The sequence below is a fragment of the Antechinus flavipes genome, chromosome 4 (genome assembly GCF_016432865.1).
Source record: "Antechinus flavipes isolate AdamAnt ecotype Samford, QLD, Australia chromosome 4, AdamAnt_v2, whole genome shotgun sequence".
NCBI lineage: Eukaryota > Metazoa > Chordata > Mammalia > Dasyuromorphia > Dasyuridae > Antechinus > Antechinus flavipes.
In genome coordinates, this window is record NC_067401.1 from 341,709,748 (window position 1) to 341,735,488 (window position 25,741).

General features: G+C 34.2%; 1 protein-coding gene across 3 annotated transcripts; it reads right to left on the reverse strand.

Annotated features, from left to right (window-relative positions):
- Nucleotides 1–759: 759 nt before the first annotated feature.
- Nucleotides 760–19,710, reverse strand: MTRF1L (mitochondrial translation release factor 1 like). Of its 3 annotated transcripts, XM_051997968.1 has the most exons (8): nt 18,425–19,707; nt 16,978–17,057; nt 15,201–15,384; nt 12,990–13,153; nt 11,768–11,885; nt 8,282–8,418; nt 6,877–6,903; nt 760–3,129 (listed from the first exon to the last, which is right to left on the reverse strand). In XM_051997968.1, the coding sequence occupies exons 1-8, from the start codon at nt 18,690–18,692 to the stop codon at nt 3,064–3,066; spliced, it is 1,044 nt and encodes a 347-aa protein (XP_051853928.1). In that variant the 5' UTR covers nt 18,693–19,707; the 3' UTR covers nt 760–3,063. The 3 variants fall into 3 exon arrangements, with proteins under 3 accessions (XP_051853928.1, XP_051853927.1, XP_051853929.1); XM_051997967.1 differs by lacking the exon at nt 760–3,129 and having other exon boundaries at nt 4,586–6,903; nt 18,425–19,705; XM_051997969.1 differs by lacking the exons at nt 760–3,129; nt 6,877–6,903 and having other exon boundaries at nt 8,326–8,501; nt 18,425–19,710.
- Between the last annotated feature and the right edge of the window lie 6,031 nt (nt 19,711–25,741).

Sequence of the window (25,741 nt, forward strand, 5' to 3'; positions counted from 1 at the left end):
TGACCAATCAATCGGCGGCGGCCACCGGCAAGAGGCGGGACGGAGGCAGAAAGCGCCCCGCCTCTCTCCATCTCTCGAGCTAGTGCTCCAGCAGCGCCGGAAAGATGCAGGGAACCAAGAGCAAAAGGGGCGGGGCTTGCAAAGAGGCGGGCGGCTCAACTACACGAGGCGCGCAGCTCTAGCCGCACGCGCACCCTCCGCAGGGACCAACTCTAAAGTTAATGGCAGCAGGTTTCTTTGAATGCTCTTGCCTCAGTAACATCGGGTGGCATCGATTCCAGCTGGAGAATCCATGGTATGTAGGCTGTGACTTTCTCCTGCAGGTGGTAACTTCGGTTAGCGGCAGAAGGGGTTTCCGATCAATCTTTTTTGGAGTCCAGTCCTCCGCGGAGCTCACATACACCCCTCCTCCCCACACCCAGTCTTCCCTCCTCTGTCGAGCGCGCGCTCACATCTCCCTTTCCTATTCCTCTCTCTCCCGCTCTCTGTCCCCTCCCCCCCATCAATCTCCACCACGCAAGCGCCAGGTTCCTTGAGAGTTGGCGGGGTGGCGCGTGCGCTTTAGGTCCCCCGCGCTTCTTCTGGTGGGCGGAGGCGGCACGGGGCGGGACCCAGTCTGTTCTGGTTCATCCCTGCCCTGGGAGTCCCGCGCAGTCGGCCCCGCCAAACTGGAGGGCGGGCATCCCGCCTAGATTTGGATTTGGGCCCAAAGAGCCTGGGGCTCCTCCCTCTCCTGCCTCTGCGGGCGGCTGTCTTGGCTTCCCTGATTCTGGCGGGAGGGTGGGGCCAACTGGGATAATTGGAGGGAAAGAGAAACTTTAAAGTTTTCAAGTGTTTTTTTTGTCTGTTTTATAAGTTTCTATGCAGAATCCTTATAGAATCTCTTTGACTTTATTTCTACTCTTCAGGAGTCACTCTTCCAAGACCATTAATGAAGATCAAATCCTGGAAAATCTTCGACCATTTTACTGGTGCAAGTGGATAATTCATCCTGTCCACGGTTTTATGTTGGCAATTAATAGTAATGATAGTTAACATGTATACAGAATTTATTGTGTGCCAGGCACTGGTCCACTTTAACCCGGGGAGATAGGTGCTAATATCCTCGTTTTATAGTTGAGGAAACTGAGGCAATTACTTGCCCAGGCTCATACAATTGCTAAGTTCTGAACTCCTATTTCCTTATTCAAATTAACAGCTTTTTGGTTACCTTTAATGTCATTTCCTTGATCACTGAAAGTATGAACCATGTATATTTTTGGCACCAAAAGATGCAGAAGCCCCCTGAGAATATTTCCCAGTTCATACTGCTAGGTAAATAGTAAAGCCAGGATTCAAATCTTTAATCCGAGATCTACTGTGCTTTCTGCAATGCACTCAAATAGAAGTAAATTAGTTTTATGAATTCGGAAGAGGTAGGGCAGGCAAAGGGTAGCAAGGTCTTTTTGGCTGGAATGGAAGTAAAATGTCTAGAGCAGACAAGTTGTTCTGGATGGGGGAAACTACTTGGTGGAGAGAAATGGCCCTCTGCAGATGAAGATATCTTCTAATACAACCTCAGCAGATGAGAAAACAGACTCAATTACTTGATTTGATATAGTTAGTGAAAGTATCAGATCCAAAATACAAACTTAGTTGCCAGGCTCCAGGTCTTGGGATAAATTAAAAGATCTAAGTGGAGGAGCCCTGCTTTTGGGGGCATCAATAGGTTTATTTATTTATTTTTATTTTGAGCCACAAGTCAGGAAGAAAATTATCTAGTGCCATGCTGTTGAATTACTCTGATGACTGGTTTTTTAGTTGCTATTCTTGCACTGAAAGGTAGCAGGACTGTAGTTAGTGGAGAGCTGACTTTTGAATCAGGAAGGCATAGATTCAGGTCCTGACAATGACATATAGATTGTGTGATTTTAAGCAAATTATCTAACCCCTCACTGTGCTAGAAGTTCTAAGACTAACTTCTGGAGAAAATAAGAGGGAGTTTCTTCATCCTGGGATTGCTCATCAATCTGAAATATACAATTCCAGTCTAACCTATTCCTGCAAGCAAATTTGTGTTAGAATCCAGGAGTCAGTCAACTGGCATATATTAATATACTTAATATAATTATATTATTTATTGTATATTTTACATATATTACTCATAATATACCACACAATATAATTACATTGTATCATAATTAATAATTATATAAAAACATATTACATGCTTACTAGGTGCCAGGCATTGTGTTGATCTTTGGGGATTCCTGGAAAGGCAAAAGACAATCCCTGCTCTCAAAGAGTTCATATTCAAATAGGTAGGACTACTCATAAACAACTGTGTAAATACTAAATACTGGTTTAGGCTCTAAAAGAAGGCCATATCATTGAGGGAGGACCTTACCTAAAAAGGCTTCTTTCAGAAGGTGGGATTTATCTGGGCAATGAGGAATACTTTTTAGCTGATTTTTGTGGGCTGTTAATTCTTTATCAATAGTAGACCCAGCACTCTAAAAAAAAAAAGCTGGGATAAAGTATAAGAATCAGCATTCAAATCCAGATCCTTTGGCTCCAAAGCAAGCATTCTTACACTGTACTATGTCCCCTCCCCTAGTAAAAGAACTATAATAGCTACAATATAAGAATGTGGAAAAAACACAGAATAAAGGAATAATGAACCTAAGGATTGATCAGTAAAGGTATCCCAAGGATTGTGTTCAGTTATGTTTTGAAGAAAAAAAGATGTTTGTCTCTCAGGGAAAGTGAAACTAGGAAGGAGTTACATTCCAGGTTGGGAAATGGCCAAATAAGAACTAGGAAATTATTTATCTAGAGTATCCAGTGACTTCTTGTAAGCTAATTTGACTGGGTGCACAGTGATAAGAGATGAGATCTGGAGAGTGGGAAAAAATGTTCAAATACACAATATTGTATAGTGATTAAATGAATGAAAAAATTATTTAATAAGTGCTTACTGTGTCATTCAGTTGACAAGCATTTTATAAGTGCTTCTTATATGTCTTGAGCAGCTAAGTATCATAATTGATGGGAGTGCTGGGCCGAGAGCAGGAAGATGAAAGTTCAAATGTGGCCACTTCCTAGTTGTGTGACTTTGTCACTTAACCCTGACTGCCTCAGTTTCCTCATCTGTAAAATGAATTGGAGAAGGAAATGGTAAACTACTCCAGTATCTTTAACCAAGAAAACCCCAATTGGGGTTATAAAGAGTGGGGCACAATTGGACAATTTTATGTGCCAAGAGCTGTGTCTAGCAAGGGATTACAAATACGAAAATGATCCCTGTCTAGGAGTTTACATTTTAATGGGGGAAGATGACATATACTGGACAATTGGGGCATAATGGAGCAGGCTGGATTACCTTCTAAAAAAGAGGTTCTGGGAGAAGCCATTCAATGACATTGATAATTGCAATGTTATTAGTTGAGCCCCATCTTCCATCTATAAACCCCTGATGTTTCCTGGGGTTTATTTTACTAGTTTGGGCAGTCTCAGTTCAGTGAAGTGAAAACCTCAGTGAGAGGTTGGAGTAGAGGTTGAAATAAGCTACATGCTCTGTGTTAGAAGTCAATTTATTCCACTGTGTCTTAGACATTTCACCTCATTGCTCTAAGACTCGTCTGTACTCTTGAGACTTTCTAGAGCTGTACATACAACAATTTACTTATATTTACTGTGGACATAGTGGAAAGAATAATGGATCTGAAGTTAAAAGAACTTGGTAAGTGAATCCCCTAATTAAGAGTTCTTGCTCTATAGCAGGGGTCCTCAAACTACTGCCCGCAGGCTAGATGCAGCAGCTGAGGATGATTATCCCCCTCACCTAGGGCTATTAAGTTTCTTTATTTAAAGGCCCACAAAACAAAGTTTTTGTTTTTACTATAGTACGGCCCTCCCGCAGTCTGAGGGACAGTGAACTGGCCCCCTATTTAAAAAGTTTGAGGACCCCTGCTCTATAAGAACAATAATTTCTTTTAAGATGGTGAAAAACAAATATGACTAAAATAACTTCAATGTAAATGGGCTTAATATTGGTTCCTAATTCTACAAACATATTTATCATCAGTTTTGTGCAAAATGCAACCACTGCAATAGGAAAACTGTTTAGAACAAAATACTGCATGAATTCAAAACAGAAATGATTATCTGTTTAATATTGCTAGTTACGAGTGAATTGGAAAAATTTTGTGGACTATATCGTGTTGTGTTCCAGACATAGTTATACAGGAGACTCTTGTTGAATAATTAAAGTATCATGACTGTTCCTTATATAGGATTTTAAATATGTCATTTGGGCCTCACAACAACCTTTTGAAGGACATACTTAGCTTTACTCTTTGAAAAAGGTGAAACTGAGTTATTAGGTGACTTGCCTATAATCAAGATTTGGTTTTTAAAGAAGGCCATCCTGCTTCTAAGTCTAGCCCTCTTATCTATTGGATCATACTGCCAGCCTTTGGGGAATTGTGGGAGTGAGTCTCCAAAGAGCCCTACCTAGAATTTACATTTATACTTTTTCTTATGTGGCATCCCTCTGTCATAAAGTCCACTAAAATACAGCACAGTAAAATACATACAGTCAAACCAATTTAAGGTACAGTTTAATTCAATTTAACAATCTTTTATTAAAGTAAGAGACATAATATGGGAGTGCTGAAAAGAAATAAGCCTAAGAATTAATCAGTGAAAGAACCAAAAGGCTGTATTTGTAAGCACTGAAGTATTTGCACAAACTTTTCACAATATTGCAATGCAACATTAGTATAGCCTAAATATAGAATAATTAATTACATATATGAATCCAGATTATGTGGCTTAAAGCATTGGTTAATCTTTTTAGGCTTCTCCTATTCAAACTCCTATTCAAAAGAGATAATGTACCTAAAACATGTTATAAATCTTGCATTGCTATTTCACTTTCAATTAAAGGCCAGCTCTTTTCTAATCTTACAGTTACTCCTCTTTTGAGTTCATTCTACTTCATTTCTAAAATAATAGCTGAACTATTTTCCCCAGTTCCCTTAAGAAAGTCCTAATCATGGCTTTATATTAAAATGGATTTTTAATCCTGAGAATCCAGATTCAATCACATCTTTCAAAATGACATGCTTATCAGATTTGTATTTGACACAAAACAGATATCTAATACCTGGGTAAGAGTCAGGATCTGATCCCCAAAATTTCTTAGACTAGACTATTAGCCTTGAATAAAATGACATTTACAATTTATTAGTTGGTTTTCAATTCTGGGCATCCCATTTTAGTAAGACCATTTGATAAGCCAGATATCTTTCAAAGAAGGGATAACAGAGTCACAGATTTAGGTTAGAAAGCCATGTTGTGCAGCCACCTCATTTTACAGATGAAAAAACAGGCACCAGAGAGGAAGTGATTTGCCAGATTCTCTCACTCCAAATCCAGCATCCCCCTCTCAAATCAATCACTGGCGAGTCCTCTGAATGGTTTAATCTATAAGATGACTTAGTTTACCTCTAATCTATACAAGATTTGTTTCCTTAAAAAATGAGATTATGACTGCTTAACTTATTTGGTACATTCAACTTTTATGATATTCAAAGTAACATGGGATTTATAATACTCATGGGTATAGTATACTTATTTCCTAACCTAAATTTAGATTCCCTGGTATATAATCATTAGTGCTTAACTCCAACTGATTTGCCAAAGGTGGCAGAGGTTAGGATAACAGTTGAGTATAGATAATATAGATCTCACTGTAGTACTTTAGCTTGAATGTGGTTAGCACCAAATAGGAAGATAGTGTAAGCAGCTGAGTCAATTTGGGCTACTGAGATTATCTTCCACTTAAACATATGTATTTTGCAAGTACATAGTTATCTGTACATTGTCTCCTCATTTAGAATGTGAACTCCTTAAAGGAAGGTACTATTTTTGCCTTAAAAAAATAAATAAATAAAACTTTATTCCTTACTTCTAGCACATAATAGTGCTTGAATAAATGTGCTTACTACATTAACTGACCCACATATTTAAGGGAGAGAGGAAGTAAACAAAGGTTCAGTATAACTGGACCAGTAACATTGGTGTATTAAGGTCTAAGAAAAACTGCTCCACAAAGGCAGGTTCCTTCTACCCACTCCCTGAGCAGAAATAGTATCTAAAAATGTATCATTACAAAAGCTTGTTTAAAGACAATCTGTATTAGTTTCCTTCATTTTTGTAAACTAGAGTTCATTAGTTCATTTTTTATATCTATAATGAATTTGGCATGAAAATGTGCTACAAATAAAATAGGTGGTGTATACCAGAAAGACTTCAATGATAACTTGATTATAATAATGGAAAAAAAAGTCACAGGAAAGAAGACTTATTAAGCCAGTTATCTATTTAATTCTTTCACTTAGTAGGCACTTAATATCTGTTGATTTGAATCAAAAATAATTATTAGGATAACAAATAAATTTACAACCACATTCACAGAATGTGAAAAAGCCTAGAAAATTATCTGTCTTTTGACAACATAACAAAAGAACAGTTTAAGAACCTTGAAACACAAATTAAATTACTCTGACTTCCCTTACTGTTAAAATACATATTTATAGATAAATGAACATAATGTTCAAGTAGACATTTTAAAAAGGATTAGCATTATGTACATTAAAGGTGACATAATAAGAAACTGATTTTGCTAAATTACAATACAGGATTTTTGTGGACAAATTAGCATTTTTCTGAAATAATTTCTGTTACAGATTCATAATCAGCATATTCCTTTAATGACTGAACAAGTTCATCTAGTAGATATTCACCTAACATGAAACTTTGTATGTCATACAATGATTTGCTTATTCTGTGATCTGTAATCCTATTTTGTGGGAAATTGTATGTTCTTACTTTTTCTGATCTTCCTTTGGTTCCAATCTACAAAACAAAATATAATTATTTTGTAGCTTACAAGAGATAAATAAAATACAGTTTAACAATCATATCATTACTTAGATTGCAATGCAAACTAAATTAAATATTAATAATTTAATACCTCTAATAGTATTTAGATTACAGTGTGGTAGATGAGAGGCTTCCTATACATGCTGGATATATTGCTTTGGGTAGTCAATCAACCTCTCGTATTATAAAATTATAAATTGCAGGCAAATGTTGATCTGCACTGGTAGATAAAGTTTCCTAAGGAAACTAATCAAATAACATGTGAGGATAACATCTGTCTACTCCCTGATCTTTACCACTTCCCGAAAAACAAAAACAAAACTCAGAAAATCTGAGTACTTCAAAATTTCTGTGTATTTATGTGTGGATACTTTTTCCCACCAAATTATACTTCATTGTTATAGACAAAAATAATTATCATCCAGCAACCAATCTCTCAACTTAGTTGGTCCTTCAACTAAGGATACCAACTGGATACCAGTTTGTTACTGGACCTATCTATACTTAAATTATTTCTTGCTTGGTAAAAACAAAGAACCTATGATCTGCTCTGGTTTAAGAATACACCTTGTTGAGGCTTTTAGGTGGTAGGATCTTAAGAGAGGAATACCTGTATTATTAAAAATACATAAATTTGGGAGAAGTAGAACGTTTAGGAGATATAACCTATTAAGAAAGATTCTTTGTGAAGTTATCTATAATAGTATATTATTTATAATACTGTTTGCTTGTCATTATATCCTGTTCAATTGTTTTTTCATTCATGTCTGATTCTTAATCGCTCCATTGGGGATTTTCTTGGCAAAGCTACTGGAATGGTTTGGCATTTCCTTCTCCAGCTCATTTTATGGATGGGAAATTGAGGTAAACGTGGTTAAAGTGATTTGCTCAGGGTCATACTGCTAATAAATTTCAGAGGGCAGATTTAAACTCAAGATGATGAGTCTTCTGAACTCGACCTGGTTCTCTATCCACCATGCTACCCAAGAGCCCCCATTTCACATCCTGCTAGCCTATAAATTGCTTGTTAGCAAGGACTATCTTATTTAAACATTTTTTATCTTCCCCAAGAACCTAGGCTGACAATGAGTACCAAAGATATGTATGTTCAGTTGAACTTAAAAATGCCTTTAGGATGAAAAAACTAAGAAATTGAAGTCTATCTAGTACTTTGTTTAATTTAAACTTGAATTGATTTGAATAACTTTCTAAATGAAGATATAAATTAAACACATTTCTTAGCAGTTTGAAATGAGGTTAATTCAGCTTTTTTTTAATGCTTCTGAGTTTTCTTTTTAAACATTTTCTTCTAGATCCTTTTATTTTTACTGTATCAATAAAGAACATTTACCTGAATCTTCCTAGCATTGTATCGTTTGTTGTTCTCTTCTTCTAGTTGCATGCCATATAGTTTTGCTCGTAACTTTTTCATGGCCATTTCTTTATTTTTTATTTGAGACCTCTCTTGTTGGCATTCAGTAGCAACACCTGAATAGTGTCATGAGAATGAGAGTTTTAACAGAAAGCTTTCTTCATGTTTTAATGCTCCTTTTTTCCTTCTCTTCCTTTTTCTATTTCATAAGAAAAAAAGAGAGCTCTAGTGAAAAATGAAACTATAAAAGCCTGACAATTTTTCAAAGGCTTACAAATTACTTAAGTTCCAATTACAGAATAAATGTTCCCATTTTACATATTTATCAAACAATAAGCATAAATCATTTAACACAGGAGATATATATTTCCTCCCACTTCCCACTTTCAAATTAAGTTTTCTTTGGAGGTTCATACTTTAAAGAGTATTGTACTATTCAAGTTCTTCTGCCATGAATATGTGGTCTCATCAAAGTAGTTAACTTCCTTCCAGAGGTATAGATTGCTATCCATTCACATTCATTTCCTCTCATAAAGTCTCTATAGGAAGGTCAGTCAGCCAACAAGCAATATCTCTCTCAGGCAAAGTGTTAAGTCCAGGGGACACAAAGAAAGGAAAAAGCAGTTCCTTCTTGTAAGGAACTTTGTTTTTAATCGAGAAGACAACACACAAACAGCTATGCATAAAAAAAAGCATATGAAAGATAAATTGGAAATTATCCTGGAGGGAAGAAACTTAAGAAGGACTGAGAAAAGCTTCTTGAGAAAGATGGAAGTCAGAGAAATTAGGAAGTAGAGATGAGGGACAGAATTCCAGGAATAGGAAACAGCTAGAAAAAATGCCTAGTCAGTTGATGGGTGTTCTGTTTGAAAAATAGCAAAGTGCTGAACTATTTCCCAAATTCAATCTAGCCCACTTATTTCTTTCTTAATTTTGGGCCCAATTCAATGTCCATTTGCACTATTTTTCCTACCATGTATACAATGTGTGAAACACTCAATATAAAATATACATTCAATAGGCTGTCCAGCCAACTGCATATTACAGTTTGGACATAAAACAATCCTGCTTTTTATCACATGAATAATAAGGCTGAATTCTTCGAAGACTTTTAGTAGCATTTCAAAGACTCTACAAAGTTCTGGGCTTTGGTACAATCAGCACAAAACTGCAATCAATTTAAGCTGCAAATAAGCGTCAGAAGATATTTATCCTTTTATAAGGAAGTTCTTTTCAGTTTGTACCTGTGCTGTTCCTATTCCATGAAGATGAAAAACACTTCTGGTAAACTTTTATCTTCTAATCCTAGATCTATAATCTGATAATAATCATTGAGTTGTCAGTTAACTCTATTTATCAAAACATTGTGTGTAGGAGATAACTGTTCAAAGAGAGCCTTTAAGGCTACATTTTGTTATACTGAATCAAATGCATTTTTAGAGTTAAACATTAAGTATGAAATCTTGTATACTGTTACCTTTCAAATGTGACCATAAAGCTATCTGTCTCACCAAAAATATACATTGCTTATTCATTTATCTGGGCTTGTAAATAGGCAAGCTGGGTTTCAGCTTTTGTGTCAAGTACAGCTAAAAGTGAGACAGTAAGAAATCACAAGGTGGTATTACATTCTCAGGAGCTTAACTCCCAGAAGGTGGGCAATGGGTACTATCATGAAGTGGTAAAGTTCCTCCTCAAATTCCTATCACTCCCCTACTTCAAAAGGACTTGAAAAGTTAACTTTTCCTTAGAGCATTTGTTTGTTTATTCCTTGGGAGGGTAGGTGGATGAGGTGTGTGTCATAATTAATAAGTTTAATAGGACTAATACATTTAATAATTTTAAGTTAAACTAGTAAGTTTAAGAATTGAATTATTCAAATATAGGATTTGATTTGAGAGCTTAGAAGCATGAAGGAAATCTTAGAAAAATTAAGCACTCTGATTAAAGATGTATCTTGCATTTATTTTACATATAATTGCATTTGTACATATTACAATAGAATATAAGGTCCTTGAGGCAGGGAATATATATATATATATATATATATATATATTTTTATTTTTTTTTCTCTTTATCTTCACACCTAGTCCTTAATAAATGCTTTCTGACTGCTTGACATGACTTAAGCAAAAGCTAGATAACACAACTTACATCTATGTCATAAACTTAAAAAATCTTGTTATTTTTTCATAGGAGTAAAACTTTCATTATTCCTTGAGAATTTAATTGACATTTATTTCTGAAATTTTGAAGACTGAAAATGCTATCTTTTCAATGCTGACATTTAAGCAGTGAAGAAAAATTTGTTTCTACAGAAGTACTACACAAAAACTTAGACTAAAATCTCCAAAGATCAATGAATATTATCAGGGTAGGCAAGGATACTTACACACTTATTTCAAAGTCTAATCTAGGATTTTTGAAAAGTATTTTGTTTACAAAAAGGTGAAAAACATTTTCAGGTACTTACCCAGGCACATATAAAAACATTAAAAGTAAGCCTCAGGAAAAAAAAAATAAGAAAATTACATCATCTATTTATTGTTTTGACAATGGCAGCCTTCTAGGTAGAAAATGCAAAGAGGAAAAATGCATTTCTTCAAGGTTAAAATCAGAGGGTGGAGGAGAGTGCAGAAAAATTTATCAGGGGAAGAATACCAGTAAATATATTAAACCAGTAATCAATCTTTTGAAACATATAATGATTTGAATTTAAATAGTGTTGAACCATTTTCTATTAAGGCAATGAGAAAAACTCCATCTACAACTCCACTCTTACCTAGCTCATTTGTATTTCCTACTCCTTTAAAACATGCATTTTGTTCTCTGAAACACTTTAAGATTTCCACACTAATTTTAAGCATGTTCAGTGCACAAATTATCCTGCAGCAAGTGGTCAGGCAAAAACCAGTTTAATTTATCAAATTATCTGAAGTACTTAATTTCATTCTGCCTGCCCAAATGCCCAGAGAAGTGTGTGATAAAGATGAGGCCACGATTATTCTGTGAAAGATATTTTTAAAATAATCAAGACATGTATAATTTTTGAGGGGTTTATCTAAAGAACTACTCACCTATTGAATTAATATTCTCTCTCTCTCTTTTTTTTTTTTTTTGGCTAAGGCAATTGGGGTTAAGTAACTTGCCCAGATTCACACAGCTAGGAAGTGTTAAGTGTCTGAGGCAGATTTGAACTCGGGTGCTCTATCCACTGCATTACCTAGTTGCCCTGTGATTTAATATTCTTTAATAGAACAGTCTTCTAAACTTAAACTATCTACAGTACTAGCTTTGGGTGTTTTCTGCCTATATATTGATTTTTTAAAAAGTATTCAAAGGCTCTTTAATAAATTTTTTATACCAATAACAACAGATCTATTATTAGCAAAAATTACCACATACAACACTAAGTTGAGCTTATATAATAACCCTCAACTTCTATGTTAGAAAATCATGAAGTACCTGTTGGAAGATGGACTATTCGAACAGCACTGTCAGTAGTGTTTACATGCTGACCCCCAGCTCCACTAGCTCGCTTAGTTTCAATTCGTAAATCTTTAGGATTGATTACCAGGTTAATCTATATGAGAAAAATAGGATTAAAAATTATTCCACACATATACACATGTTTATGTATGATTATATATGGAGCAAAAAAGAGATCTCAAAGTGCTTTGAGAAACACATTCAAAAGAATGCCATTCTGATTTTTTTCCAAATACTTTTTATCTCAAAATAGGGATTTCCTGGAAATTAGCAAGGTTCTACTTCAAGACAGCTATAGTAAAAAGGCTGTATAAAAATTAAATTGAATTTGTTGGCTAAAATAATTTTTATGGATTATCTCAGAATTCACTAAACAAAATGAATAAGGACTAAACTGGTTAAATTTTTGAGAGTGGTCTGAGATTCATTTTCTAATATGTAGAATGATGGGGCTGAAACCAAACATGCAACCTACAAGTTACAGCCTTGGAAATGGAATGTAACTGGAAAATATTTAACAACAAAAAACCCCCCAAAAAACAAAGTTACTATATTTTCTAAGTCAAACTGAAGTCCACAGGGATCCTTCTGTATGATTTAGTAGTCCCCATTTCTGTTTTGAGTTTAGCATTGATCTCGATGGCGTGTAAATTCCCTTTTAGCTTTAAGGCTATCATGCTATGATTACTGTTTAGCCACCTAGTTTATATCCCTTTTTAGAAATACTCTTCAATTAATTTGTTATTTTCAGGAAATATAATCTACCCTTTATGCAAATAATTTTTTTTAAAAAACCCAGCATGTACTTGTTCTGGGTTTTTGGAATTAGAAATGAATTTTAGACATAATGTGAAATTTTTAACTAGTTAAATAGCATTCTATCTATATAGTTAATATGTTAGAATCAGTCCCATTATATTTGAATAGAATTCATTGTAAACAGGCTAGGAATCTATGGAAGGATTGATTACCTTTTTGGAATCAATGGAAGGCAGCTTAGTCCTCTCATCAGTGAAAATGGTGCTAGAACAAAGATCTCAGCTAAAGTATATGTATAATTTACAAGTTATACAGGAAAGTTCTAATTTCCCCTTCCTTACAACCCAAAATGAAATCATGGAATATCAAAACCAAGTAAAACTATAAGAAGAAAAAGAACTATAGAATGATTCCAAGAATAACTGTCAATATTCCTTACTTCAGTAGGCTGGGGCAGTATTGCTACAGTCATTGTACTGGTATGCATACGGCCTTGTTTTTCAGTTTTCGGCACTCGTTGTACTCGATGCACACCTCCTTCAAATTTCATGTGTCTATAAGCTTCTGATCCCCCAATACTGGCAGATGCATGTCTTAGGCCACCTTACGAGACAGAGGAAGCACAATTTATATTCATTACTGCTATTACTATAATTCTTACCACCTTAAAATATAATTTACCAACAATAAAAGGAAAGTAAGCATTCAAATTTTATAGATATTATAAATGATTCCCTGAGCTAAGCAGTATTATTTCCAAGAATATGTTTTATCAAACATATTGATTAAATTATTTTATACAACATACCATATTAGGTACAGGGGAACATAAAAATATATGCTTCCTAACACTCCTTCCTTGGGAAGGAATGGACCCATGTTTTATCACTGTGTCACACATAACATTTTTATAGTTTATAAATAGTTAATAACCTATATGTGCATTTTCATTCCTTCTTTCCAAAATCTTTTCTTAAAAATAACAATTCACATTTCTATAGCATTTTAAACCACGTGCTATTGTAACAATTCTTTTTAGTAGGTAGTATATAATATTACTCTTTTTTTTTTTTTAATAACAGCTTTTTATTTACAATATATATGCATGGGTAATTTTTCAGCACTGACAATTCCAAAACCTTTTGTTCCAATTTTTCTCCTCCTTCCCTCCACTCCTTCTTCCAGATGGCAGGTTGACCAATACATGTTAAATATGTTAAAGTATATGTTAAATACAATATATGAATATATGTCATAGTTATTCTGCTGTACGAAAAGAATCGGACTTTGAAATAGTATACAATTAATCTGTGAAGGAAATATAAAATGCAGGTGGAGAAAAATAGAATTCTATGTAGTAGTTCACACTCATTTCCCAGAGTTCTTTTGCTGGGTGTAGCTCGTTCACTTCATTACTGCTCTATTGGAACTAATTTGGTTCATCTCATTATTGAAGATGAATTCCATCAGAATTGATCATCATATGGTATTGTTGCTGAAGTATATAATGATCTCCTGGTCCTGCTCATTTTACTCAGCACCAGTTCATATAAGTCTCTCCAGGCCTTTCTGAAATCATCATGTTGGTCATTTCTTATAGAATAATAATATTCCATAACATTTATATACTACAATTTATTCAGCCATTCTCCAAATGATGGCATCCACTCAGTTTCCAGTTTCTGGCCACTACAAAGAGGGATGCCACAAACATTCTTGCACATGTGGGTCCCTTTCCCTTCTTTAAGATCTCTTTGGGATATAAGCCCAGTAGTAACACTGCTAAATCAAAGGGTATGCACAGTTTGATAACTTTTTGAGCATAGTTCCAAATTGCTCTCCAGAATGGCTGGATGTATTCACAATTCCACCAACGATGTATCAGTGGCCCAGTTTTCCCACATCTCCTCCAACATTCCGCATTACCTTTCCCTGTCATTCTAGCCAATCTGACAGGTGTGTAGTGGTATCTCAGAGTTGTTTTAATTTGCATTTCTTTGATTAATAATGGCTTGAAGCATCTTTTCATAATGGCTAGAAATAGTTTCAATTTCTTCATCTGAGAACTGTCTGTTCATATCCTTTGACCATTTATCAATTGGAGAATGGCTTGATTCTTTATAAATAAGAATCAATTCTCTATATATTTTGGAAATGAGGCTTTTGTCAGAACTTTTGACTGCAAAAATATTTTCCCAGTTTATTGTTTCCCTTCTCATCTTGTCTGCATTAGTTTTGTCTGTACAAAAACTTTTCCATTTGATATAATCAAAATTTTCTATTTTGTGATCAATAATGACCTCTAATTCTTCTTTGGTCATAAATTCCTTCCTCCTCCACAGGTCTGAGTAAACTATCCTATGTTCTTCTCAATTATTTATAATCCCATTCTTTATGCCTATGTCATGAACCCATTTTGACCTTATCCTGGTCTATGGTGTTAAGTGTGGGTCAATGCCTTGTTTCTGCCATTATTACTATTATTTTAAAACTGAACAAACTGAGGTTCAGAGAGGAAGAAACTTGCCACTGTCACAGCTTATTTCAGAGACAGGATGTGAACCCATATATAGCTCTAATTCTAATGCTCTTTAGTTGGATAATGAAATCACCCTACTAAATTCCATATTATTGATATGATATTACTGACCTATTTCACTGGGAAAATATTCCAGTACTTCAAAATGCCATTTTTTATATGTAGCATATCGCTGGTACATATCAAACATCTCTGCAGTAAACAGCATAGCTTCCTGACCGCCAACTCCAGCAGTTAATTCTAAGATTAAGTCATTTTCATCTGTTTCTTCTGAGGGAACCAAGAGTAAGATTATCTGTAAAAACAAATGTCAACCCTCATATTTAAGATAGATATTTAAAAATTTGAACAAAGTTTCTATTGGCAGATAGGAACTACAAATGTTAAACTTACCAATGCTGTTACAGATACATATCTCAATATAATTAACAATACAACATGACTTAAAATTATCTAATACTAATATGTTGGTATTGTAACTTTAATATCTAGTAAGTATTTATGTATTTCTACATATTTAAATTGCTTTTCAATTTAGTAAGCTTTCTTTGTGGAGAAAGTATTATAATAGGCACCTGAAAATAGAATACAAAAGAAATAAAAACCATAGCCTTGTCCCAAATTTTTATTTTATTTGGAGATACACACACACACACACACACACACACAGAAATGTTTACAAACTACAAATTATTATGGAACTACTGAGAAGCAATAAGGCAGAAAGAGCACTTGATTTGATGTCCTGAGATTTATTCCCAGGATTCTTAGGTTTAAGGTTTTGAACTCACTCTTTTGTAGGATTGGGAGTTCCATGGGTATGGAACAATGCATATATTTTCAGATTTTTAAAAATGTGCTATTTTTGCAGTTTTTTTCCTTCTTTTTGATACAAATAAAAATTTATTTTAAAAATGCCTATTGTACAGACGTAATATATACAATTGCATGTCTATCCATTAATAAACACTATACCTTAGCTATTCACTGCAGTTAGACAGTAAATTGGACCCCAAATTGACTAGGAGTTGAATTATCATATAGTAGTTGTATTAGTACCAAATTTTTCTATGAAATAAAAGCCCATCTTTATTATAACAGTATTTTTCTGGGGGTGCTATATGGCTGAGAGTCATAGATTACAGTCTCTAAAGAATTAAATTTGTGAGTCAACCAAAGGGCAAGAGGAGCACATGGTGAAAGAGAACAAGTTACAGTGTGTCACAAAAAGGAATTTGGAGAACCAGTATATTATCTTCGGTAATAGAAGTGAAAAGTTGGGACTAGTTATGCAGTGAGAATGTTTGTTAAGTCTCATCTTCGGCACAAAACCTTTCCCGGTTCTCTTAATTTCAATCTCTTCCCTTGGAGATTACCTTGTATTTATCCTTATTTTATATAGTTGTCTCTTGTGTTAGAATTTGAGTTTTTAGAGAGTGGGCAGTTTGCCTTTTGTTTTCCTTTGTATACCCAATGCTCCACACAGTGTTTAGAATACAATAGCTGCTTAAACATTTGTCAGCTTGATTTAAAGCGCCACTGATAGGTATGCAAAGCCAAGAGATCTAAAGAACGCCCCCCTCCAAAAAAAAAAAAAAAAAAAAAAGGACAGATTCAGTATCTCATAGGATAAGCTAAGGATGAAACAGAATTTCCATTAAAATATTTAAATTATTACAATTAAAATTCCACTTTCACTTCATGTGGATATAATAACACTCCTCTAAATATCACGAAAATTTCAGGAAAGAATTACAAACCAGCATTACTGCAATATTTAATCCATGTGATTCACATGATTATGAAACTTCCCATCTAGGGAAGGCAGTGAAAAAAATCCAAAAATGTTTTTTCTGATTATATCACCTATTTTTCAAAAGTACAATACCTTTTGCTTCAATTTGGTTAATTCTTTCTGACAGGATATTATTTCATTTTCTGCAAGTTTTCTTATGTCTTCATTCTCATCTAAGAAAGCAAAGAATTTAATTTACATAGTTAATTTTATTTAATAAGTCCTAAGAAAATAGTTTTGTGTAGAGAAAATATACATGTTTATTAATTTTTTTCCAGCAAATAACAAAGTAACTTTCTAAGATACTTGTACAGATATTCAACCTGAGAGATATCTTATATTAGAGAATATTAATATTAATTAATTGTCAATAATTCTCGACTACTGAATTCTTTAGACAACTTAATAGTTAAAATGAAACTAAAATTCCCAAATAATCTAAGATTTCCTTTATCTATTTAAAAGTTTAAGCCATATTTCCTTTTTAAAAAAGTTTTTACCTATTTCATTATTTCTCAATTACATTTTAACATTCATTTTTTAAACTTCTGAGTTCCAAATCTCTCCCTCCCCTCAACCATCCATAAGGTAAGGAATTATACTGTCTATGTACATGAAGTCATACATATTTCCATATTAATCACGTTGCTAAAGTATTTAAACACACATGCCCCCCAAGAAAAATAAAGTTTTTTAAAAGTATCAAGCTACATTTCCTTATAGTATGACACCAGTAACCCCTGATTTCTTTAATATATTTGTTTTCTAGGGATTGGGAACTGGTTGTGGTCTGTTGGGACCAAAATAAAAGCTCAATAAAAGAGGCTGGTGACATAATTGCAAAGTAAAAAGAAGCAATCAAGGGTAAAGCAAAAGACCTGCATAGCAAAACACCAACTTCAAAGTATGTAACATACTACGTATAATTACATTTACATGCCACTAAGCTCGGTAAAAGTTTTGCTCTAGTCATTAAGAAAAGCTTCAAAGGAAAGGAAGCATTTAAATTACTCCTTAGAAGTTCATAGTATTTTAATAAGCAGAGATGATGATGGAATTCTAATGGAGCAATGTCTAGAATGGAAAAAAAATGTTGAGGGAATGGCCCGAGTATGGCACAGAATCAGCACAATCGGCATACAGAGGACCTGACTAAGGAAAGTTTCTCTCTAATTCCGGGCATCAGAGGCAGTCATATGGTCTAAAGTTTTTGCTTAATCAAACTGAACAGAAGGGAGGGCTCAAAACGGTGAGGGCTAAAATGACTGTGATGTAATGACAACCAGCAGTAATAAATATATTTTAAAAAGAAAATGACTTGCAAAACCACAGACAGGTATAAATGAAAAGGAGAGAGAATACAGATGGGAGGGATTAACCTCGAATTCGTGCTAACAATGAGCCATGAGGCACTCCTAACCTTCCAAGTTATCAGAACAAGCAGTTTTAACACAAATCGAGGGAGGCGACAGAAAAGATTCCCCAATAAACCCGGACCGGCCCCCCGTCTCCACACGCTCCCCTCTTCTTGCACCCTCACCATCCAGCAGCCGCTCCGTCTCCTGAAGTTCCCGCTCCTTCTCCCTCAATCTCTGGGCCGCCATCGCCAATTCCGGTCCCTGTACCCAGGATGGGGCTTGGAACCTGGGTTTCGCCAGGCGTTCGAGGAAACTTCTCATGGCGCCGCCGCTGGCAAAGAGCTCCTCCAGCTGAAGGTTGCCAGAGCTCACGAGCCTACTAGGAGCCCTGACTAGTGCTCCACGGGCCCATAGGCATCGAACGGCTCGGAAAGCCAGGAGCGACCGCATAACTCCTACTAGCCGAACCGGAATCAGAATCCTTCAGACATATCCGGGGGCATTCGTTAATTCTCGCGAGAAGAGGCGGAGCTCCAGGGCCAGATAAACGTGCTCGCGGAGATCTGACTCTGGCACTGCAGCTACAAGTGGTTTAAACTTTAAAGGGCTCTTCTGTCCCCTCCCAATCTTAAGCCGGAAAGATGCTGTCAAAAAATTTGGGATGATTCCATTGGCTATCACTGGCAAAAGGGGGTGTGGTCAAAAGCTGCAGCTGATTTTGACAGAGGGAGTGTTTAAGCAACACGTGGAAGCGTGTATGGCCTCTGTAAATACCTGCGTTCTGGAAACTGAGGGACCGCCTCCAAGTTGTGTGCTCTTTTGTCCACAGTCGGCCAATCCTGGGTGGCGGGAAGCATCATTTAAAGATCTCTTGGATTGGCTCCAGAAAAAGACTAGCGCTACGTAGCCAGAGGAGGGCGTTGAAACAAAGGAAGCTGTAAGGGAAAAAAAAAAGACTTCTTTCCCAAGCTTGGTTTTGGAATCAGTCCCGAAACCTCTTACCAGTTTGTTATCGTCCAGGCAAGTCACTATTATTTCCCTTAGATTTGCCGGGCGTTCTCCTTTCTAGTAACAACTATCTCTACCGTAATCCCTACCGTGGAGTCCTCTTTACAATGTCCACCTTTCTTGCTTTTCTTACCACAGTACGCGATTGTAAGAGGTGGTGTTTTCATACTTTGCAAGCTTGCGTGCATTTTTTCCCTTTTGTTTGATTTCTTGTTTGTTCTTTCGGTGTGTGATGATGTATGTGGTAAACTGATGGGGAAGATATTTTTATTCTATATATCTTGTAAAGTAACTATGATAGTTCTTTTATATCTAGTTCCTTCAAAATTATTTTTTCAATAGAACTTCAGTTCCTTAGAACTTCCATCTCTTTCACCCCCCAACCACACTCCCATCCCTACCCTCAAGTTGTATCTTCCAGCTGTCACAAATTTCCCACCAACGCGGTTTTTTTTTTCCTTTTTTCTTTTTTTCTTTTCTTTTTTTTTCTTTTTTTTTTTTTCAGAGTTGATGCTGTTAACGGGTCAAGTGTGGCAATAGACATCCACATTTTTGATAAAATTTTCTTTTTTAACCGTCCTTTCCGTATTTTTCTGTTCCTGAATACATGCATATTCTCTTATTCTCTTTCCTTCTCTCTCTCTCTCCCCCTCCTTCTCTCCACTCCCTTCTCTCCACTTCCCCCCCCCTCTTATTCTCCTCTCTCCTCCCTCCTCCCTTTTTCCCTTCTCCCTTCTCCCCTCTCCCTCCTCTCTCCTTTCTGTCTTCTCTGTCTGTCTCTCTTCCCCACTCCCTCTCCCCCTCTCTCAATAAAGTTCCAAGTAAGCTCAGGATCACCAGGGAAGTAAGACACAAAATGTTTTGGGGCATTAAGATCAGTCATCCTTGTAGACTCCTACCACTACCCAAGTGATTACTCAATCGGTGCCCATTCGTTAGAATTAAGTGACTTGTGTTAGGATGCTGCATATTTGATAGTTCAAAACAATATTAGTAAATAATAATCATAAAATACATAAAAACCACATGTAAGTGATTTAAAGTTCTTTGAACCTTAACTCAGAATCAAAACCATTCTGGAGAATCAATGTTTAGTTAACTTTAAATAATTCCTGAGATATCACAAGTTTTATTCTTGATTCACATTCGCCTTCCCGCATTTCAGGCTACATAATCCAGTGGAAAATCCAGGTCAGATAATTCCAGCCTGACATCCAGTTGCATAGTTTTTGATGATTGGAATATTCACCTAATAATTTTTTTTTCTCTATAAACATTTTTTCCATCTCGTGAAGTCTTTACATTCTAAGGTTGTATATATGAAATCCACTTCTCTTTCTTGAGGGGGAGGAGAACTTAGCAAAATTGCACAATCATCTTCTCCTTAGTAACCTGCCCCATAAGTCTGCTTTAGATACCCCATAGGTCTGCTTTATATACCCCATAGGTCTGCTTTAGATAGTTTGTATGTCTTTGTGTTGACTTTGACCATAATATCTGTATTAGTGATCATGATTTGAATTTCACAATAAGACTCTCAGCTAAACTCTCAAAACATAAGTCATTTAAAGAATATACTTTATTATATTATAAAAGGTGCAAAATTGTAGTAAGCAATAACCTTATAATACAGCCATTGGAAAAAAAAATCCAATCAAGAGTCACTTTTTTTCCTTCAGATGCATATAGTAATAAAGTAACAATTCATTAAGTGTACTTTTTACTCCTAAATTGTAACACCAATGGGAAAATGGTAAATTCTTCAAGGATACGTTATCAAATTCCTTATAGTTTCAAAACCTTTTAATAAAATCAATGTAATGCATATGCATTTTACAATATCATCTATGTTTCCACAATATAGTCAAAAAGGAAAACATTAGTAGGGTTTTTTTTTCTCACTTTGAAAGCTCAAAGGAAAATATTTAGTTTTCAAACAAGATTTAGAATTTTTCACATTAATGTCATATTCAAATTCTATTACATTAAAAAAAAAAAATCTGGTCAGTATAGAGTCCTTACAATTCATCTGGCCTTAAGCCTAGAATGCTGCCTGTTAAATTGTATTCATGCATAATTAATGGTACACTGATAACTGCCAGGGAAATCCATCAAAATATAGATAGATAATGAACATAATTTTTAAAATTACACAAACGTTAAATATTATTAATTTTACAAGGCCAAGTGCTTTGGAGTTCTCATTAACATTTGTTAAAATTGATCAGATAGCCTCAAATTATACATAGGTAACTTTAAAATTGTCACAAGTTAATAAAAGCCATAGCAATAGAAAATTAAAACATACAGGAATTTCAATGTTCACTGAAGGTAAAATAGAACATCATCCAATAAAAAGGGTGTCATCAACTTTAATTCTACAGAGATGAACTAAAGTGTAGAGGAATCCCCAAAGATAAGAGTGAAATCCAAGTAATTATTAACTAAATAATGTGGAAAGTGAAGATAATTATTCAGATAATTAGAGCAACAATAACAAAAAACTTTCATTTCAATTATTTGAACATTCATGAGGAAACTTTATTTTAGGCATCAATTATATAATTCACTTTGTACGATCTTACTTTGAATTTCAGTATATTCCATTTAGAATATTGTGTTCATTCTTCAATATCAGCTTGTAAATATTGTAATAAAGAATTTAGATATTTTCCAACATTTATCACAAGCTAATACTAAATCTCTTAAAAGATTATTCTCTACTATTGCCCTTTGGATAATTTTCTAATTATATATACAACTATCAAATTTCTTAAAGTTCCAATTTTAAAATACTTTTAATTTTAACTTGGCTTTCCCTGAATTAAAATCCTGGATACTTAATCTTTTCCTATGTAGATTGATTTTGATATTAAATATCAGATGCTTGATTAAGTATTTATTAAGTGCTTTCTATACTCCACACCTTAGGCTTTAGGGAATAGAATTTTGAACTACTTTATGTTTTTTGCTTTTTAAAAGAAAATTGTGCATTTAATTTTGTGCCATTTTCTAGTTCCAAAGCAAAAATTCTCTTTTATATTTCCTTCTAAGTCTCTACTAGGCTGATCCATGAAATACTAAATAATTCCATAAATTGAGTTTTGTGCCTTATTATAGACTGAAAACACAGAGATTTAAATAAGAGTAGTTATGGGAAAGCCATGTGGATATATAATTTGAAAGAAGCAGCTTTTTTTTTTTGCCACACATTTTAAATTCAGGTTTGTTTGTTTTTTTTTAATGCACACTTCATTTGAGAAGATGGTAAACATTTTGAAATATGAAAGTCCAGTGCATCTTTGTAGTTTTCCTTTTTGTACTTTCACATTCTACCTTGTATTATATATTGATTTGCAAAAGTCTAATATCCCTTACTAGACATCCTATAGGCAGGAACATGGTTTTCTTAATCATCTTTTTATCTCCTAGTACCTAGCAGGATGCCTTGCATTTATTAGATAATTAATAAATATTTGTAGGATTAATATGGTTTATTTGTCTTAAAGTAAGAATGCCCTGACAAAAGTCACCTTTAGGTCAGCAGTTTAAATATATAGATATTTGGAGCAAAGTGGGTAATATATAAGAAAAAATAGTGAAGAGACGGAGACAGTTAATGCACATAAAGAACTGTTCCTACAAATCAGATTACTTTTTTATGGCTAGTTTGAATGTGCTATACTTTTTCTTATTGTTTCTTTAAGAGCTTTTTTCATTAAGATATTCAGATCTTTCTTTTCTTTTGAAGCCTGGATAGAGTAAACGCATTCTCTTAGGACAGAGCAGAGGATACCTTTCTATACTGTTTTTTGTCTCCTTTATTCTTCCACTAATATTGTTGCAGTTAAAGTTCTAAAATTAAAATTGATTATGTCACATTGTGTTGTGTAAGAAATAGCAAACATTTTTAATAGACTTGCTCACTGGAACAGGCATTTTTCTTTGGTTGGGAATGAAGTGATGGACTGATATTCTGTTCTAAAAATAATCACCACAAAAGGATAGAAAAATTACATTCTTGACAGATTCTAACTGGATAACTAATATGAACTAGTTACATTTTAAAAAATCTTCTGATTTCCTCCCAAACTATATCTGATATTGAACACATTGAGACTATAATTCTGCTTGAAGGGGTTCTTAAATTCTTTAAAAAAGGTTAAGAGGGATTTTCTAAAGGAAGGAACAAATAACTTTCCTATTTTGCAGCCTTCACAATGGCCTAAACCATTTTGTCTTTTGTATTACAATAGAAAAATACACTAGATTTGGAATCAGATAATCCGGCTGTTTCAAATCCAATCTCTGCTAATTACTATCTGTGTAAGTCTAGTCAAGTCACTTAATGTCTTTAGCCTTCAGTTTCTACATCTGTAAAATGATAGGGTTGGGATGGATATACTCTAAAGTCCATCTAGCCCAAATCTATGTTACTTGCCTTTATAGAAAGCTTTCATTTTAGAAAGATAAAAATGTATGGATTAAACTCCAGAACCAAGTATTAATTAACTAAAGTTCAATCCCAGGGTGAATATGAGTTTGATTTTTGTCCTCAATAAAGGTGCATTATTTACCTGCTCCTATTATCTTTCTGAAATAATGAATTATTAGGCAAATATACATTAATACATTTCATTCTACAAGTAAATACTTAAGCAGTATTTAAGGATACTAATAAACAATCCCGCTACCCACCATGCACGCTAAACAAATTTCAAAATTATTGTCATTATTTACAATTTTTAAAAGGCAGCCAAAAGGAAAATTAAAAAGACCACATTGTGGTCTTGGCTCTTGTCCATAATAATTTTGAGATCAAAATTGTTCTTAGCTCTTATTACAAGTACATACAAATGTGCCCATACTGCTTAAATCTGCATGTACCATGGCTGGAGTTTGCACCAGATTCACTCCATTCAAATAATTCTGACAAAACAACTACACTACAGTTTTGCAAATTAAAAAAAAAAAAAAAAAAAAAAAAGGTCTGTTTATTCAGACCCTCTAAACATATAAAAAGCCATGGAATCAATCTGTCTACTTAGGATAAATAAAGTGGAGAGATGAGTAATAATCCTGTTACTGTTATCTGTAAGCAGATAAATATTCTGGAAAATTCTGACAAAATGCCTTTACTCAACAGAGCATTTTATCTGAATTATCCAGAGGGTGATCTCTCCTTCATTTTCCAATATAGACAGAGCTCATTTTGGGCACTCCAAGTGTTGTAACCATTTTCAGACCACTGTGGTTAGTGTACTATAGCAGCATGCAAGAAAACACCTTGGTGGCTTAAAATATATTTTTGCAACTTCCAAGGGGTCTTATTTTTCTTTTAAAAATGTATATATTAGGAAAATTTAGAATACTAAAACAGGTGTTGTGCTATTGAAATGGTAATATAGACACCACTTAAATTGTTGGGCTTTTCTTTTTTGTTTCCTGTTTTATTTATGTAGCAAACTTAATACAAAGCAGACTTTGTTCCTTTAAATTTGAAAGAGCATATAATATACAAATACCACTTCTAGGAAGAAACTTCAGGGTTCTGTGGTTAAATTTCAAACCCCTGAAAATAGGAGTTTATTATGGAAACGTTCACACAGTTGTAAAAAAAAAACATTGAATGTGTAAACTTCTTCCAGTTTCCTCCACAAGATAACTACCTAAACAATTTCCAAAAGAATGCACCTATTTCAAAATATATACTTTATGAACTCCAATATTAGAGATCAATATTGTTTTTATAAGGGCCCTTATGTTTAGATTTGGTAAAATGGTAAAAGTATTGTCAAACAGACAATTAATCTAATGGTCCAAAGTATCTTATAAAGATAGCTTCTGACTATCAGGTCACCATCAAATAGTAACATTAAGAATATAAATTGTACATTTTAAAAGATTTATACATGCAATATTTGTTATAATCTTTTACACGATTTTTTAGTTCTATGCACCAATGTTATTGTGCCTCCACCTTATAACAAATATGAAAATACACCATATGTGTGTATGTATACACAGCAGTAGTATAACCAATGTAATTCTAATTCAGAAAAAAAAAAAGTTTTAAGTCATTTCAGGAATGGCAGAACTTCACAGTAGAAGTGGTGATTCTTTCTAGTATTTTCTTCATTCTTCAGGAAAAAATATGAATTATCTATTGTAAACATATTCATAGCTTATGAGACTATTAGTATAGTACTAAAAACTTTTATTCATATGGTAAATAACTAACCAACATGAATAAAGTATGTCATAACACAGTAACATTTTCAGACAAAACAGGCATTTATTAAAAGAAATGTTTGTTATAAATATTTTATGTCTTGCATTTTAACTACATTTTCATAAATAACAATGTATTTAAAAGTGCTGAATATGGTAGGATAGTCAGCAACGCCAGTGTAAACAGAATATTTTGTTTTTTATTCTGGATTTTTTTTATCCCATTTTGTCAAACACAACAACAGTTAAAATATTTGCAT

Bases quoted from the DNA above. Each gene is read 5' to 3' on its own strand.
- MTRF1L (XM_051997967.1), bottom strand. From the start codon at position 18,692: ATGCGGTCGCTCCTGGCTTTCCGAGCCGTTCGATGCCTATGGGCCCGT. The intron at 15,385-16,977 runs GTATTGTACTTT...TTGTTTTTACAG, and splicing joins TAACCAAATTGAAGCAAAAG to ATAATCTTACTCTTGGTTCC. The intron at 13,154-15,200 runs GTCAGTAATATC...CTGTCTCGTAAG, and splicing joins ATATTTTCCCAGTGAAATAG to GTGGCCTAAGACATGCATCT.